The 18962-nt window shown below is 47.3% G+C and overlaps 1 protein-coding gene across 1 annotated transcript in view; it reads left to right on the forward strand.

Moving 5' to 3' along the window:
• Nucleotides 1-18962, forward strand: part of FOXO3 (forkhead box O3) — an 82758-nt gene that overhangs the window by 62673 nt on the left and 1123 nt on the right. The window contains exon 2 of the mRNA XM_088522377.1: nt 6337-7771. Coding sequence (XP_088378503.1) covers nt 6337-7737 — 1401 coding nt within the window. The 3' untranslated portion in view covers nt 7738-7771. The remainder of the gene's footprint in view (nt 1-6336; nt 7772-18962) is intronic.

The following is an 18962-nucleotide window of genomic DNA, read 5'->3' on the forward strand; positions in this document are numbered from 1 at the left end:
AAAATAAACGAAACGAAACAAAACAAAATAAAATAAAATAAAATAAGCACCCTTAGGATAAAAATCTGTCTTATGATAAAATTGCCTTGTTTTCATTGAGGCCTAACTTGGTGACTGCGGAGGTCTCTGGGAATGCAGCCTTCCGTTAGCTGCAGGGACCACTGGATCGGGCCGGTGGTGACCATGGGCAGCTGTTTTTATGGGCACTGCCACACGTGTGATGAAGTTAAGCTCACGCTTGCACTTCTCTTGGGGCCAGACAGGCCGCAGGAGGAGAAACGCAGCGATTCCCCGTGGAAGGTGCTCGGCGACCGCAGTGTGGTGAAACTGCCAAACCTACGACTGTGAGAAACACTTCAAATCATGGCTTCGCTGTCAGAGAAGAAAACGGACAAATCTTCTGGCGACGCTTTGAAGTAGCTTCCTCCGCTTAACTAAGTTAAATCCGCTGATTGAAAACGAGCCGTGCTCCCCAGTTCGGCGCCGACCTGCAGTCGCACACACGGATGGGAGGACGGAGGAAGCCCGGCACGAGGTGCCAGGGGCAGGCTCCGTCGCGCTGCCCGGTCCCGGCTCCCGCAAGCCGTGGGGAAAAGGCCAGTGTGACATTTTTAGGCGGCTGCGGAGGGGAGCGAGCGCAGGCCGCGTACGTGTCTCCTGAGCGCTGGCGGCGGCGCCGGGGCGGGCGGCGCAGGTCCGGCGCCGCCGGGAATGGAATGTTCTCCCGGCCCTCCCGGAGCGCCAACAGCTGGGAAAGGGGTTATTCGGGCCCGGCCCAAATTCGCAGAAAACAAACACGCCACCCGGCCGTTGCCGTGCCTCTGCACCAAGTGCCTTACGCTTTGGGGTAGTTTTCTTTTTTTTTTTTTCTTCTTGCTTTTAGCTGATTTTTCCTTTCCTTCCAGCCTTTTCTCTGCGTCCGTCGCTCCGTCTGCACCTCAAACTCTATTCATCCTCACAGGGCTCTGCACTTATGGTATTCAAAAACATCAACATTTTCTTCACTCTCTGCTGCCTTTCGCCCAGCACCCCGTGGAAAGAAATAAACGGCAAGCAGCACGGCCCACTCGGAGCAAAGCAAATGTTAGTTATTAGAGTCCTCCTGTGGTCAGGAGCCGCCTGACTGTAAAATAACCAGAGATTTTTTTTTCTGCTAACTGGAAGCCTGATGCTTTGAGACAATTTCCAGGCAGAGTGTATTTCGAGCGGCGCTTTATTTACGTCAGGGCAGCAATTCACCGTATTTGTGTTTTCAGAGTGAGGCAGCAGTTGTTTTAACCCAGCTCCATTTTTTTAATAGAAAAAAATGTTTGATTAAGCTGTGACCGAGCCCTCTTAGCTGCGTGTTTCCAGGTGCTATCCGCCCTGCAAGGGTGGTCAGGAGCCTCCCTCGCCTGCAGAGCCATCCTGGTCAGAAACCCTGCTCCTCTGGAGAGAAGGTGACGAGGAGACTCAGATCGGGGCCATCAAAGAGGGTGCAGCACCAGAGCTGCTTTCTCTGGTTCCTGTGTGTGTAACTTGTTCAATGCTACTTTTTATTCCTCCTGAATTTCAATAATTCTGAGAAAAATATAATAGCAAAAAAAAATACGATATCTGCTTTATATGAAAAAAGGCAACTAGAAGGATATATTTTGGTACAACATGGCTAGGCAGGTGCTGAGGGAGGGCTTTCCTTTTGCCTTAGTTTCTTGCTTTTTCTGCATCTCCAGAGCACTCCCACTACTATATTACAATATTTATCTTTTTCTGGTTTGCAAAAACCAGAAAGATGGGAAGGATAAAACTTTCAGAGAACTCTTTGGCCTGTAGACTTTTAAGGTCCTTGAGATGGGCAGCACTAGGGTCTGTAGAGCAGAGCAGGAAAAGACTGTGAGACCATCAAGCTGAGTCTCCTTGCCTGAGGCTTGCAAATCCCCTTTAGCCAAAATTCCTATATACAGGCACACAATTGGCAACTTTAATTATTCATAATTTTGAAATCGCTGCATCTGTTTTCCTGTTTCCTTGCTACTGAATCCCATTGAGGACTTTAAAGCAAACAAAATATGAAACTGGTAGCTGAAGCAAATTTTGAGTTACTTCATGAGAAGGCAGACACTCTGGTCCGGACAGATGGGCAAAATGTGTTGATTACTTCCAAGCGCCTTTTCCAAGGACAACAAATGCAAACCAGGTAGTTTGCTTTGGTTTGTTTTTCTTAAAGAAAATGAGTTGTTTTTTGCAGAGGTTCTCTGCAGGAGCATCCATCCCCAAAGAGATGTGGGCTGCAAAATTTGGAGCAAAGTGACGTCGGCTGGAGACTGAAATTCCGATTAGCAAGTAAGGGCCACTGAGGCTGCCGTTCAGTCAGCCCCTGCCAGCTGGAGGCCAATAAACTGCAGTTATTTTCCCGGCTTCTTTTCTGGAGGATTGAAGCTTATTCCTTTCGCTGCTACGTCGCTTCCAAAAAACTTCATACAGTGAAGTTTGAACCCTAAATATGTTAATAAAGAGTGAAATAAAGTAGTGTTCTCCCAAGTGAGCTTTGCCAGTGTTTGTTAGTCTGCAGATAGTGCTGTTTTTCGCTCATCATCCCCCAATATCCCAGTTGTGAAAATAAACTGCTGCTTTTGATTTGTGGATGTAACTTGACAGTTTAGGAGCCTGTATCTGAAATAACGAATTGACCACTACAACACGCTGACATGCAAACAGAGCAGTGTGTAAGTTGGACAGGGCACTCACCAGCTGCACCGTGTCTTGCTAATCTTTAGGCTTTTTTTTTTTTTTTTTTTGGCAGAGCAGGGGCTTTTAAGAGTTAAGTTACACAACTCCCTTTTTATTTTTAAAGTGAGTGGATTCCTTGTTGCGTTGTTGAGCATGATAAATTGATACCACATGTTGCTCGCAGACAAAAAGGACTCTGTATGGCAGGGGAAGCACTTGCAGCTGGTGTCTGCGTTAATGGACGGGCTCCACAAGGTAAACACGGTTGGGAAGAGGCGCGCGCAGACCCAGGCGCGCAGGGGTGGGCGAGCGAGCGCCTCACTTCAGGACGAGAGGATTTGCCGGTTTTGCCCGGACACATGTTGAAATCGCTCGCCGTCCTCATGCCTTTGCATGAGGCTCGTGCAGTTGTTCATACCAAACTCATACCTGCTCATTCCAGGGGTGTAGCGTGCTGGAAATGCTCGCGAACGTGTCTGTTCGCAGTCTTAGGAGAGACAGGTAATTAGGTGCTTGCGTTATCTTCACAAGCAAATCGTGGCTCCTTCACGGAATAGGGACTGAACATAATTCTGTGCATTTACTCCTTGGAAGTTCTGGCCTTTGGGAAAGTAGTATCACCCCATGTGTTGCCCATCTGACCAAGGCCCAGTCCAGCTGATTTCTTGCTAGTGACAGGCTGCGTGCTGGCAGGTCAGCTCCTGCCCTGCACCGTGGTGTCCTTTGCACACACAGGCATGTAGGAAAAGCTAAAGGCTGCGAGAGGCATCGCAGAAAGCCGTGCTGGGTGAAGGAGCTCACCCCTTGCCTGGAGGTGTCTATGGGGAGCAGTAGCCTTTGGGAAGCTTGCAGTCAAGTAAAGCAATGTAGTTCATGTACCACCCTACCTCCTGCACTCAAATCACATCTGCCCTGGCTCTTGTGTTCCTCTGGTGCTGGATCTTCCTCATCTTCAGTGCCTTTACAAATATGTATATATATTTAAATATATATACACATAAATATTTTTATAGTATATATATATTTTTTACTATGGACCACTTAAAAACTTTGCTGAGAACCCGGGACCCAGCGGGGCTGGGCACAGTGCTCTACTGTGTCCTCTTGATCTTATCTGCAGGAACCTCAGTCTTGTGTCTCTGAGCAAAGTACATAGCATGCTTCAAGGCTGGTATAAATAGTAACACTAATGAAGGGAGGAGCTCATCACATTTCTTCCCTGCTCTCTTCTTGCGCAGTCCGTCTGCTGTAGCCACCGATGGTATCCGAGCTCGTTCCAAAGGGGCTGCAGTCTGGCCAGCATCTGTCCCCTGTGCATATGTTTTTCAGGGAGGATACATGAGGCTGCCTTTATGGATCTTCTGGTGTTCCACATGCATTTTGGCATGGAAAAATGTGTTACGTTTCCATCGTAATGGCTGAATCCCTCTCTCAAATCAAGTCAAAAGCAAAATTCACGTTGATTTGAGTAGCAGCAGGTTTGAATCATAAGATGCATTTCTCTTTTGGCCTCCCCACCTCCTTTGTGGTTTGTCAGATGCTCATATATCAATAACACACAGGCTCATGGGCAAACGTTGTCTCAGAGTCCTTCCTCATATTTTAAGCAGACATGAACTTTCTTTGACGGTTCAGAAACCAGGTGCAAAACGGGCTTATTTCCACCCAGATTACAGCGTGACAGCCTTTACTCCTCCAAATTGTCAGTCCCGGTGCCTTCTGTAGCATCACTCGTGTGTGGAAGGATTACAGGATCCAGCCCTAATTTGATTTGGCAGAGCTTCCAACACCAGGAGAAAGCCAGAGCTCAGATACTGTTGCTGCAGAGGTTAGTGGGGAATGTTACGTGAAAGAAGTGGGTTTTAGGGCAGTGTTTGAACAGAGGGTGGAGATGGGGTGCACAAAAATAAATTACTCCGTAATTATGCTTAAGAAAACAATCTTCCTACAGAAGAAAAATAAAATAAAATAAAGGGCTGGAGCATAAATGGCACATTGCGTAATGTAAAGGAAAACAAACTGCTTGGATTTTTTCATAACCACCAATTTTCAATGCAGAAGTATTATTACATTCTTTTATTACTTGTGTATTACCAACGCTGAGCAAAAAGATACTATAATAGAAAATTACACATGTGCACACACATACCCGCACAGGCAAGAGCCCTCATCCTGAAAGGTGCTTCAATCCCACAATTTTACTGATGGATTTTTGTGGTTTTAGACCAGATAGTTTCATGCTATGGTTACTGCCAGCAGAAATAAGCCATTTTATGAGAATACCATGAGTTGAAAACCGTTAGCTGATGGCACTTTGTTGTTTGTTTTCATGTTTGGAGCTTCATAGCGTGGTGTGTAGGCCAGCTCGGGTGTTTCTTTTCTGTGTTTTCCAAGATTTTTTTCGTTAGCTGCTCTCCAGCATTTTTTGGTTTGTAGGAATCTTGTAGCCTGGGTTCGTATGGTGTTTTAGCTCTCTGATCCTGTCACTGGACTCAAAATACAGTTAAAAATACCATCAGTTAAATAATAAAAAGCTCTTTGCCTCCTAGACTGAAGCACTATTATGCTGCAACTCAATCCGCTGTATTTTAATGGCATTATAGTCCCTGGCAAGTAGATGACTTTATTGCTGAAACACTGACCCAAACTTATCTGGAGTCTGTCTGTAAAGCCTGCTCTGCTCTGTTGTGCAGATTGTTTAAAACATAGCAGTTGCTATTTTGAACCGTAGTCAACATGATTTCTCTTTTCATTATGTGATAATCACAAATGTGTCTGCTCTCTCTTCCGTGAGTGAGAGGAATTTTAGGCGTGTTTTTCATTTCAGAATCTGATAAAAACCACAGCACTTATGCGGGGAAAGATATTTGATGCTGAAAAGTATTATTAAAAAAATAAAGCTGGACAGTATTTCCTTATGCATCCCATGCGTCTTCAGCTCTTTATCCTGAGGCTGGAAATGTGCAGATGCTCACGAATGATTTGCTGATTGATATGTTCTTTGTTCATTTAAATCTGCAGTCTCTTCAGTGCCTTGCCAATGAAGGGATACTTACTCTGCAGGGTTGGTTACGCTCTGATCCTGTTGGCTCTGTGTTTTTAAGGCGTGCTGGTAGAACACGTGTATTTTTATCCTTTTTATAGATACAGCTGATGTTTGCCTTGAAAAACAACAACAACAAAAACTCCTGCAACTTTTTAAACTTGCTTGTCTTTAGCAGGCAGGAATAGCACAACCGTTTTGTCAAGAGAATGTGGCTTAGCGCCAGAAATCCTTGACTTGTGTGTGGGAGAAAAGAAAAAAAGGAAGCCTGGAAGTATTCTCACTAGCAAATACTCCTTGTTGGTCCTTTTTTGAGCTGCGCGTTAAGCCCCAGATCAGTAGGGTGGGTAGAGTTAGGTTTTTGATGTGTTGCTCTGACAGAAACGTGGAGCCTTTTTGCCAGGGCTGCAGCGGGCTGTTTCCTCATGCCGATATCCCTAGCTTGTCTAACTCCTTGCTAGCAGGGCCCTCGTGCTTTAATTCGTAGCGGTGTTTTTGTGCAATGTTGGTTTTGTGGCTGGGATTTTGGGCAGCAAACGAAGTAGTGCTGGCCTTGACCTTTTTGTTCTGTTCCTCTCCTGCAGAATTCAATCCGGCACAACTTGTCGCTCCACAGCCGATTCATCCGGGTGCAGAACGAAGGTACCGGGAAAAGTTCCTGGTGGATGATCAACCCAGATGGTGGGAAAGGTGGGAAGGCACCGCGGAGACGGGCTGTGTCCATGGACAATAGCAACAAGTACACGAAGAGCAGAGGGCGGGCGGCTAAGAAAAAGGCGGCTCTGCAAACGGCCCCAGAGGCGAGCGAGGACAGCCCTTCTCAGCTCGCCAAGTGGCCAGGGAGTCCCACTTCCCGCAGCAGCGATGAGCTGGATGCATGGACAGATTTCCGCTCCCGTACCAATTCCAATGCCAGCACAATAAGTGGCCGCTTGTCCCCAATTCTGGCGAGCACCGAACTAGATGACGTTCAGGATGACGACGCTCCGCTCTCTCCTATGCTGTACAGTAGTCCATCGAGCCTGTCCCCATCAGTAAACAAGCCATGTACTGTGGAGTTACCAAGGTTGACTGATATGGCTGGGACAATGAATCTGAACGATGGACTGACAGATAACCTCATGGATGATCTCTTGGACAATATAACACTCCCTTCCTCCCAGCAGTCACCCCCAGGAGGGATAATGCAGAGAAGCTCCAGTTTTCCATATGGTTCCAAAGGTTCAGGGCTGGGTTCTCCATCAAGCAGTTTCAACAACGCTGTGTTTGGGCCATCGTCCCTGAACTCCCTTCGCCAGTCGCCCATGCAGACCATTCAGGAGAACAAGCAGGCCACCTTCTCTTCCATTTCTCATTACAACAACCAGACGCTGCAGGATCTGCTTGCCTCGGATGCGCCCAGTCACAGTGATGTCATGATGACGCAGTCTGACCCGCTCATGTCACAAGCCAGCACAGCTGTGTCCGCCCAGAATTCCCGCAGGAATATCATGCTCCGCAGTGACCCCATGATGTCGTTTGCTGCGCAGTCCAGCCAGGGCGGTCTGGTCAATCCCAACCTGCCGCATCACCAGCACCCGTCTCACAACTCCTCTCTTAGTGGCAGCCGTGCCTTGTCAAATTCCATCAGTAACATTGGCTTAAATGACTCAAACAGCTTGGGATCCACCAAACATCAGCAGTCACCAGTCAATCAGTCTATGCAAACACTTTCTGACCCGCTCTCAGGCTCCCCTTTGTATTCCTCTAGCGTGAACCTCCCGGTCATGGGACATGAGAAGTTCCCAAGTGACTTGGACCTGGATATTTTCAATGGGAGCTTGGAGTGTGACATGGAGTCCATTATCCGCAGTGAACTCATGGATGCAGATGGGTTGGATTTTAACTTTGATTCCCTCATCTCAGCCCAGAACGTTGTCAGTCTGAATGTGGGAAACTTCACTGGTGCTAAACAGGCTTCATCACAGAGTTGGGTACCAGGCTGAAGGATCTTTGAGAACAGGGGAAATGGGCAAACAGGTCAGTGGCCTATAGATGTGCTAAAACACAAGGCTCTCTAGTTTTACTGGAGTTTGCTCCCATCACTTAATAGTTAGTGCACAGTAATATTATTAATCTGTCTTGCGATGGCTTGCTATGTTTTGGTATGCAACAGGCACAACCAAGAGGAACGGGGAGGTGTGGAGGGAAAGGAGGCTAAGCTCTAAAAGTCATTCAATTGCAACACTGTCAGCATGCACGTGATGCTCTGTGTCCTGCTTAATTTAGCCATAAGGGACATTAATGACAAATCAGGCGGACCAAGGCAGAATATGTCTTCTTTGAAGCCACAACAAATGGCTTTTTCTTGGCAGCCAGGGCCTCACATATTCCCAAGGTGTTATATTGGGATAGGGCAAGGCACTTGGCAGTCAGTGGTGCAATAGTGCTGCAGGGGAAGGGGGAGAAGTGGCTGTGCAAGATCCTTATGCAGGCACTGAAGATCTGTGGCGTGGGACAGGTCAGGACTGAATCAGAGTTGTACTTTTTGTTGTGGTACAATAGTGAAATTGTTTATTTTTATTTTTAAGTGTATTTCTTAGAGCAGAAAAAAATAGCAACTCAAGGAATTATATTTTGAAATAGCAAAGGTAGGATCCTGTAGCAGGAATATCTTGATGTTCATGGTTTAAATATGTAAAACTGCCTGGGCTCTCCCTAGAACTCGGTAAGTAGCACTTGTTTTTGGATTCCGCCAAGAGAAGTAGTATAGGTTTGGGCTGTGACACAGCTCCTGTCCAGAGGCTAGCCTCCAAAGTTAGTTAATTCAGACAGTTTCTTTTTCTCGGATGACGGTAGAGGTTTTCCTCAGATCTCCTTTCCCACAGGGGCCATTTCTGGGGACAGTGGAGCCTGCCAGCGTGGTTCCTGTGTTCTGCAGGCTGCTGCCCAGGCCTCTGCCTGCTGACACGGACAGAGCCGCTGGCTCACGGAGCGGCTCCGCACAAAGTGCCCTTTTTCCTTTGTTTATTTATTAGTACAAGGGAGTAGATTTCAAAATATTATGGGATAAAAGGTTAGGTATAAATTATTGAAAGTATTCTATTAACTTCAGAATAATATGTAGAGTTTCCCAACGGTGAGGTTAAAAGAGGCATTCATGCAGTCTGCAGCTTACTTCCAACTTTCTTTTTTTTTCCCGGGGACAGGATGGAAAGAAGGAGTCAGTGTCTTTTGACTTTATGGTGCGTAATTTGCTGGGGAATGACGCTTTCATCTTTAATTGAATTTTCCTTCCCTGTTTCACAGTTAAGTGTTCAAGGGGGGGAACTCTGCAGGAGGTGAGCAGCAGTGACGAGCCTCCTCGATGACCTCCTGGCTGTCCGGAGGACCGGGGAAGGCGTACGCTGATCTGCTGCACTTAAGGGAAAACCAGATGATACAAGAGCCCTTCAGTTTAGTCAGTGTGCGAAGCTTTCTTGCTACTGGAGCGATTGGTTTGCACGGTGCTTTGCCTTTTCTAGGGCAGAGGGTCTCCTGCGCGTCTTCCGCGTGTCAGCTCTCGCGAGGCCGGAGGCTGCGCGGAGGAGCTGGGGGGCGGCGGGTGCCGCTGGCAGGGCTGAGCTCCGGGCTGCCGGCCGTGCTGGAGAGCCGCGTGCCTGGCTGCCCACAGCCTGCTGGGTGCTCGCAGCCCAAGCCTTCCATAGCCTTTGAGAAAGAGGTGGGAAAAAAAGAGCTAAACGCGATTTGAGAACCGGGACGCACTCCCGAGAAACTTCCAGAAGGTCACGCTTATTAATCTGTTGTCTACTCTTTCAGGTGCATGAGCAGTTTGGATTTAGAAAATCTGCTTTTTTGTGTGTGTTTTTCTTTTTTCTTTCTTTTTTTTTTTTTAAGTGAACTTTATCATTGTGAAACATCTGATGGTGCAATTTGCCAAAAGGAGCTTTAAAAATAGTTGATATTGGCAGTCTTGCTGGGCACGTTCCTAGCAAGAACTCGGCTGTGTATAGGTAAAGGATTGGTGGAGGGAGACCTGCCCAGGCACCAGCGCCTCCCAAAATACTCTCAGCTGCCCCTTAGCCCCAGCTCGTTGCACTCACGGCAAGTGAAGCTGCCTCCACCTTTTTCAGTCTGTACCCTCGGAGGGAAGGAAGCGACACATCCACGTGGCGGATTCACGTTTCGCAGGGCAGGTTTATGAACCAGGCAGCTCTCAGTGGCCAATCGCTGTCCTGTCATCTGTGGAAGCCTCTTGGTGAGGCCACATCTGGAGTATTGTGTCCAGTTCTGGGCTCCACAGTACAGGAGGGATGTGGAGCTGCTGGAGAGAGTCCAGCGCAGGGCTACAAGGGTGATCAGGGGCCTGGAACATCTGCCCTATGAGGAGAGACTGATGGAGCTGGGCCTGTTCAGCCTGGAGAAGGCTGAGAGGGGATCTAATCAGTGTCTATGAGTACTTCAAGGGAGGCAGTGAGGAGGATGGTGCTGGCCTCTTTTCACTGGTGGCCACTGACAGAACTGGAGGAAACGTCCAGAAACTGAAGCATCAAAAGTTCCACAGGAACTTAAGGAAAAATTTCTTGACAGTGATGGTGACAGAGCACTGGAACAGGCTGCCCAGAGAGGTTGTGGAGTCTCCTTCTCTGGAGATCTTCAAAACCCGCTTGGACGCAGTCCTGTGCCACGTGCTCTAGGTGACCCTGCGTGTGCAGGGGGTCGGACTAGATGACCTCTAGAGGTCCCTTCCAACCTTAAGCAATCTAAGATTTCTATGATCTCCGCCGCTGACAACTGCACAGGCTGCTGCTGGGTGCCCCCGGCAGCGGGCGCGCGCGGCGGTGGCTTCTGCTGAGCCGCTGCATAGAGCACAGCTCCCGCCCGGATAAACGGCACCTGCTGCGCTCAGAGCGTCCCGCGCGACGCGGGATGTGATCGCTCTGGAGTGTTTCCTCAGCTATTCCTCCAGTTTGCTGGAGCAGTAGGGAACCCCCGGATTAAAATCTTCTCTTGGCAGTTTTCACAACCTCAGTCAAAAGCCTTTAGAGAATCGAAGGCAAGGAGGTGCTTGCCTTTGCCAAGGTTAACTCTGTTTCAGGAAAGGGCTAGCAGTTACAGCAGGTTCCTGGCGTACCTAGCCATACTGGATGCTGTGTTTCCTATAAAGAAATAGGAAGAATAGGAAAGAAATAGTTTGGGGAGGAAAAGAAGGAAGCACAGCTATTTAACTTATGCTTGTCCTAGGTATGGAGAAGGATTTACTTACGAAAAAGATGAATTACACTTTCTGTGCAGGGGAGGTAAAACATGGGCGGAAGCCTCCAGCGTTGCTAGTTTATTGCCGGTGCAGCCACACTGGAGGGAGTGTTCCCCACTTCCAGTGCCTGCTTCCCACCAGTACTGAATATACCCTCTACCCGCTCCCGTAATCACCAGGCTGTTCTTTTCAGACTGTTTATCAGTAAATAAAGACATTGCTCTTTCCTAGCCTTTCTCTAGAACACTTTTTAATTACTGTGTCCTCCTTCACTCCAGTATTTCCACAATTTTCCTCTCTACTCTGCAGTCCTCCTCAGCCCATGAATCCCAAGGGACTTGGTCTTTGCCAAACAAAGGCCTTGAACAACCTGACAGGAGAGACCAGTTGGGAAATCTGTAGCCACCTGGAAAGCCATGAGCTGGTGATCAGCCACTGCTGGGACAAACGTAGGCATCAAAGCCAGCATGAGGAGTTGGTTTAGCCTCAGTTATTTCAGGGATCCAATTTATAGCGGAGCTCCCCCAACGGCTCCGTTGGCAGAGTTTGGGAAGAGGGTGCTGGAGGAGGCCTAAGTTGCAAGAAAGGCATTAACAACTTCATCTGGCCTTGCTGTTTGAGAATTTGGGAGAGATTTTACTGTGCCCTTCAGCTAGGTTCCTCAGGGCTCTGTAGTGGAGGTGTGCTAAAGTCAAGCGGACTTGAGCAAAAATTGAACATAAAAGACTTCACAGATCAGTTAGTCACTCATTTTATTCTAGCATCATTTAAGTCCTAAGTCATCCTTTTATAGCAGTAGAGTGCACAAACTGCTAGCAGTAGCAGCACAGAGCGTTACCTCACCAAATATACTGGGTAACCTCTCCGTTAAAAATAATGAACGCTTATCCATATTTCTGTAGTCCATACCTTTTTGGACTACTGGCTGGTTTGTTAATTTGTGTTCACCTTGTTCTGGGTGAAATCCATAACAAAGCATATAGATCTGTAGATCACTTAGTATTCACTAAGACACCATTTTAAAAGCTCCGGTGGATCATAGAAAGGTCTCGATTTGGGGGGAGTTTGTCCCCTTTGAATTGGAGAGCTCTTGTTGGACAGTGTTTCATGAGGACAATTATATATATTTTTTGCTTTTACAGTAAACTTATTTTCCATCCAAAAGGTGAAGTGCAGAGAGCAGAACTCAAGGGCCCTTTGCCCAAGGATCCTGAGCAGCCTCAGAACCGAGCAGCCTTTACTTGTCTGTGGGTTTCAAAGAGGAGGTTTTAGGAGTGGGCCTGGCAGGTTCACACATGGAGACAAGGTGGGGCTACATTGCAAATCTAAAGGAAATCCAGCAGAACAAAATGTATTTCCAGCAGGTTCGTGGTTAGGGTTGCGGCGCACTTCTAACATTGAAATGTTGTTCCAGCCAGCCCAAGCTTTGAAAGGTGGTTTTGTGACTAGCCATGCATCAGACTCACCAAGTTTAATCTTCAAATAAAAATATCTGGGTGGAAAACTTTGCATTTTGCCGGGCCCTGGGATTCCAGTGCCTCCAAGAGCCCCCTTGCTGGGCACGCAGCGGCAGAGCACACACTGTGTGGGAGCTGGTGCCCACAGGAGCTGCTGACCTTGCTCCGAGCACGTCTGCTCCGGGGAGGAGGGGTGGAAATCCCGTGCCTCCCTGCCAGGGCTGCCCGCACCATGAGTACTGCCCGTGCAGAAATTCCCTGGAAAATAACGACTGCCAGCCATAGACGTGGCCTGAGCTCCTTACTGAATCCGGGTCTGCGATTGGGCCCAGGCGCTCGCAAGAGCCGTCGCAGCCGCCCGCAAACGCGGCGGAGCTGAGCGTGACTCAGCGGCGCTGCGTGAGTCAGGGCTGCTCGCCGGGGCCGGCTCCCAGCGGGCAAAGGCGGCAGGAGCTGCTCTATAAACACCACGAGTTGCTCGCTGCTTCGGGAGGTTGGTGGTGTTTCTTTTTTTTTTTAATGGGGTTGTGCTTTTGGTTTTTATGAATTTAGGAAAAAAATCTATAAAAAAAAAAAACAGATTTCCCTCCAGAGCCTTGTGCTGTGAACAGACAAACCGACAGCAGCTAAAGCCAGGATAACTGATCCTGATCCTGTGGTTTGGGTGTTTTTTCTCTTTCTGTGTTATTTATTTATTTATTAGTACATTATGTATTGTCATGTGATTCAACAGCAAAAAGTAGGCAGAAACTTGCTGTCCCTGCAGATGCCAAGATTACAGGATGACATACTCTCGCCAGATGACAGCACAAACTGGTATTTTTAGAACAGCCTGCATCAATCGGTCTCCCCAATGCTTCCCTCCACGTATCAACAGCGTGCACATTTTGTTACAGGATGAGTCTTCCTAAATTGTCTCTTCTTCTCGTGTGAATGAGCCTTAGTGTCTGTTAGGAGCTGCAGATTAGCACTTGTTCCGAGATGGGATGTGATGGTTACAGGTTGATTTCTTTTTTTCTTTCTTTTTTTTCGTTTCTTCTTCTCTTCCTTGGAGCTAGTCATTTAAATAGCTCCCTGAAAACATATTTTCTTAGAGAAGCGCATAATTAGAGATTCCGTTTAGAAATGCAACGTCATGCAGCTAAGTGAAGGTGGAGAGGCTTTTTCGTAGGAGGCCGGTGCTCTGCTCAAGTGAAGAACTGATGGTCGGAGAGGTGTAAGTCTTACGCTCATGGCAGTCGAAGAGCGCAGGCTTAGCATAGGCAGCAGAAATGCACCACGCTGTGTTTGAGAAGGCCGTTAAATAAATACCGGGGCTTTTTCTCCTGTCCTGCAGAGGGAGAATGACAGAAGGATGCTCATGCAATGTCCTCCCTCGGCTCCTGCTAAAGGTCGTGGTGAATGAGGGCATCTGCAACAGGCAGCTCAGGGTTGTCCCTGATGGAGCTGGCTCCATTAATAAAGTGTTGTTGAGTCATGGGAGCACTCCCCTTCAGCTGAGTCTTACGGGGCTATTTCATCAGCTTTTCCACTCGTTACCACACAGTGGTTGAAAAATATTAAAAAAAGAAAAAAGAGTTTTGAGGGAGAGCCCTGCCTCTCGTGCCTCTGCAGGGGACCCTGCCTTACAGGAGCCTGGTGGAGCTCCTCTTCTGCCATCGCTCTAAGTGCTATTGGCCTTCCTGCAGAGGAGAGGGAGAAGACTGCACAGCAGGAAGGATCTTTATAACAAGTGGCTTGCTACTTGGCAGAGAAAAAAATGCGCAGTCCGCGAGGGCATTCGAAGTAAAGAAGAGTAGAGAGTGTGTTTCCATTGCGCTGTAAACCCACAGTGGAGAACGAGGACGTCCATTGCTAGTCTGGTTATGAAAGCAGCATTTCTCCCTCAGATTCAACAGCGCAAGCAGAGACCTTCCGGCATGCCCTGTATCTAATTTTTTCACAGTTGGCCAGGGCAGAGAATTCAAGTCAGCCAGATATGGTGTTTCTGGGGCAAAGGCAATTGCATGTTAGCAGGGCTCGTGCTGGAAAGCCAGCAGAGCTGCCTATTGACATATCTGTAGGTGTAAAAACAAGTGTCACAGCATATGGTTGCTTTGTACGGGCCGCAACACAGTGACATATGTGGTGCAGTCTGTAGGAGCCTGCTTCTTTTGCCGAATTTCCTGTGAATTCAGTTGTTCAGTATCAGGTCCAGATACATTAGGGAAACCCTGAGCTACGTTTCCCTTCAACAGCGTGAGCATGGGCTAACACTCTCTTTCTGGGTGTCTCCTTTTCAGCTGTAGGACGGGTAGAAGTGACCTTGCCCACTTACTGCCCTTGCCGGAAATGTTCAAGACTTGGCTTGGCAGATAACTTAATCTAAGGCCCTACTTTCTTTGAATGGTTGGATCAGATCATCTCCAAAAATTCCTTCCAAACTAGACTTTTCTTTGATCCTGTGAGTGAGGCTTAGTTTCTTGAAAGCTTAATAAAGGGTTGTAAAAGTTCAACATACTATTTTTTTACCTGATTTAAACTATTCAAATGTATAAAAGCGATGGTAATGATTTAATTGCATATGATATAAATTCTACACAAAAGCAGCAAGAATGGAAGAAAAGGAAAAATTCTTCTCCTTCCTCTGGTTTGTCTTACACAGACAAAATACACAGTTCATGGAAAGATGAAAGTAGATTTAGGATGAGTAAGCGATGAGATCCGTAGCAGTGAAATCATTTTATGCCAAGAAATTAATGCTGGTCTCCCAAGCAGGCAGTCTGGTTTGAAGTTTCACTCTTAAATATCAGAGGTTTATTCTGTGTTGGCGGAGAGGTACAAAAAGTAAAGTCTTGGTGTGAGTTCAGAATTGACTGTGGTGCTACGGGTTTTGCTCTGCAAGAACAAGCGCTAGTGTTGTCACTCTCATGGCAAAGAGCGCTGCCTCCCGTGAGAAGACGACTGATACATCAGAACAACGTGCATGTTAATCGGCATGGCATCTCACAGCAGTTCTGGCCAAGCCGGATGATAGATACAGAGAAAGCTCTCATGTCTTTCTTCGGTTCTGCATGTGAGGAAGAACTTTACTGTGAGGGTGACAGAGCCCTGAGGCTGCCCAGAGAGGTTGTGGAGTTTCCTTCTCTGGAGATCTTCCAAACCCGCCTGGATGCCACCCTGTGCCACGTGCTCTGGGTGTCCCTGTTGGAGCAGTGGGGGTTGGACTAGATGTTGTCTAGAGGTCCCTTCCAAACTCAGCCATTCTGTGATTCTGTGATCTGCTGTGTTTGCCGTTTCTGGAGTGGAACAGTAGCAGCAAATGGAAAAGTTACTTTGAGGTTTGATGTGCATACGCAAGCACGAGCACAGCAACTTGTTAGCTCTTGCAAGTCCTGTTCTGGGCCTCTTTCTTCCTCTTTCTGCTCTTCTCCCTTTGCTCTTTGCCTGCTTTTCGGAACCTAAAAGATTCTGTTTTTACAAGTACTATTTAAAGAGAAAAATTCAAGTTGCAACATGCCTGAAAGTTCAGGCCCTTTAAAGAAGATATGTTAAATTGCCAATTCTCTCTCTCTTTATTTTGTTTATTCCTATGGACTTTGCATTTTAACCTCACAGAGACGCATTTCAGCACAATGCCGTTTTAACACAGCATATGGTATGCCTGTACAGGATGTCTGTGACATAATGTGTCACGACATTGATTTTCCTCATTTTTATTCTGCTTCAACAAAAAACTTAGGTGGCAACTCTGTTGTGATAGAAGGATTAGCCCCAAAAGTTATCTTCCTTATGCGTTTCTAAATATTTCGTATTCTTTAGGACTGACCTGTGAAAACCCCAGGCAGAATATTAACTTAAGCAAGAGAAGAACTGTCACCATATATAACTTACTGTTGCTTTTTGTGCCTGCCCCTATTTTGGAGCAAAAGTGGTGCTGCTGCTGGCTGTCATAAAAACAAGGGTCAGAGGTGCTAGAATAAATGTCCATCTACCAGTGAAGGATGAAAATTTCCTTCAGGATGTTTACACCCAAAACATCAGGACAGTTACTTATAAAAGTAACAGTCTTATAAACAGTACTTATAAAAGTAGTGGGATTTCCTCTCATTGGGGAGCAGTACTGAGTGGGTGCCAGGGAAAACACTTTTTTATAGACCTTTGGATGGTGGTATTTCTGCACTCAACAAGCCCTGCAGCCAGGTGGGGAGCTCTCCAGCAGGCTCCCAGACAGAGGAACTGTGTGATACTGGTGCAGGTTTTAACACCATAATTCTGTGGAGGTGCCCATGGCTTTTCGTGCTGCACGTGACGTGTGCCTTGCTCTCGGGGAGCGCCGACACGGGACCTCTCTGGTCTGAAGGAGTTTCCAGCGCTGCGGAATTAGCACCGGTGGGAACCAAAGGCAGGAGCGGTACGTGGCTGGCGGCGCTGCCGAGCTGCTCTGGAGCTTGAGGGACCCCTGTCCAGCTAAGGGGTGGAATGGGGTCTGGTAGAGGTAGGGAAATGCTGTTTCTGGCAGGGAAATGCCAAGCAAGGACTCAGCCCCCGAGTAGCATTTCTAGTGGGAATGTGGCAAGCTAGCAGATGAGAGGCAGTGGGAAAGTGGAGAAGAAAGGGGCACCTCATCTCCCACATAATCACTTGCTAACTAAAGATTTAGAAAACACAAAAGCTTTTGAATGGTGTTACATACTCCCCCGCTGCAAAGGATGAACAAGCTTAGCATCTGTGTTTCAAAATGTCTGTGGGATGTGTTAAAGCAAGAGTTCATCTTGACCGATCCTTTAATGTTTTTGTGTGTGTGTTGCTGCTTTAAAGGTATGATTTTCATTAACCATACACCTATGTAGATGTAAAAGCTCTACTTTGAAATAATACTGTGATTGCTTCTAATGTCCAGCAGATGTACCTTTTATTGAAAATTTCTGCACACAAGGTGCCAAAACAGCCGTCTTGGAGCTGCCTCTGCTCTCAGTTTCCAGCTTGTGTGCGCCTGTCACAGGACCCATCTATCAGTGGAGTTGACTGCGCCCAACTTCAGGAGAAAGGCTAAAACCCCTTATTTTCACTTGCTGATAGTATATAGACTTCAGGTTTGGTGCAGGGGCTTTTCAAGGGACCCCTAAACTTTCCAGGGAGGAGCTTAAGAAACCAGCCAGAGGATGCTTTTCGGCAAGCTCCCTATCCAAATGTTCCCCCTAGCTGAAGGAAACAAGAAACCAAGCTTCATAAAAGAGTCAGAGGACTGGCTAGTAACTCAAAATTAATATTTTTCGTATGGCAACGCAGAAGGTGCCTGTCTGTTGCACACTGTGCTGTGTCTTTGCTAAGCCTTAGTCTGTTAAGGTTTTGCTACCAGCAAAGATGAGGTGCCTTCTCAAAAAATGCCAAGTGGTGCCAGAGGTGCAAAGTGTGTCTACGATCACCCATCCTCCAGTCTTCACGGTACAATATTTTACATACATTTTTAATTTAAATGTTAAACACTACTCTGGCACTTATTCAGGAGTTTCTGTCCTGGTTTACTTTTAATTAATAGCTCCATTTGAAGTCAGGAAGGCTTGTCTCACACGCTGCAGCTTAAGCTCATGCTTAGCTTGAGCGACTGCTGAGTGAAGCTACCTGCTTGGCCGGGCTACCGTGCTCAGGATGGCGGCTCTTCCCTTGGGATGAATCTGCACTTTGAGGAGTCAGCAGTTTCCAGCCTCACACGTGCCAAGGCTTTATTGAAAAGTTGGGGCAGTGAAAAGGGCCTGGTCTCACCTGCTCGGCGTTCAAGTCCTTACGCGGGCTATGCCGGGGGATACCAGGCCCCGCTGGGTGTCTCCAGGTGACCTTGTTCCGGCCGTCAGGACGCGCTTGTGACATGGAGTTGTTGCCGGGCAGTCACATTAATCAACGGCTAGCATTAATTTGCTCTTTGGAAATGAAGAGATCAGTATGGTGATCCAGTCAGGAATCCCTTTATTCATAAAAACAGCCTAACCCCCCTCCCCACCAAAACCTACATAATTAAGGCCAAATCCAAATTTTGTTTGGGTGAAAGGCACAATCTGTCTGCTCCCTAAGCCACTCTGAATGAAGGGCTCTTCGAATGGTACCGGCAGCAGCTGTTGTGCTGTTGCTCTAATAACCATGAGACAAAATGATTAAATTCCCATCAATCATTTAGCATTATCAGAATAGGTCATTTTAATGAAATGTTATCACCGGATCAGTGTCTGGTACCTTAAGGAGAGGCCTTGGAATATCCTCGGCTGTACCGGAGGAGAGTGGTTTCGTGGTGTCCTTTCTAACGAGTTGGGTGATTTCCCCTGGAGGAACATAGGACCTGCTGGCCCAGCAGTCCCTCTCCATCTGCCCTTTTCTTCAGAAGGTGCCTGATAGCAGGTTCCTTAGAGAGCGGAGACATTCCTGTGATTAACATGAATTTCTTTTTGGTGTCAACAAGTGCGTTATTTTCGTGGGCTGTGTAAAACCATCAGTCTTTTATCGCAGGAAAAATCTTCGAAAGCTTCCAAGTGGAGTGAGGGAC

This window comes from Tinamus guttatus, unplaced genomic scaffold (assembly GCF_059628265.1).
Source record: "Tinamus guttatus ecotype Peru unplaced genomic scaffold, ASM5962826v1 Tinamus_guttatus_pri_ptg000010l, whole genome shotgun sequence".
Classification (NCBI taxonomy): domain Eukaryota; kingdom Metazoa; phylum Chordata; class Aves; order Tinamiformes; family Tinamidae; genus Tinamus; species Tinamus guttatus.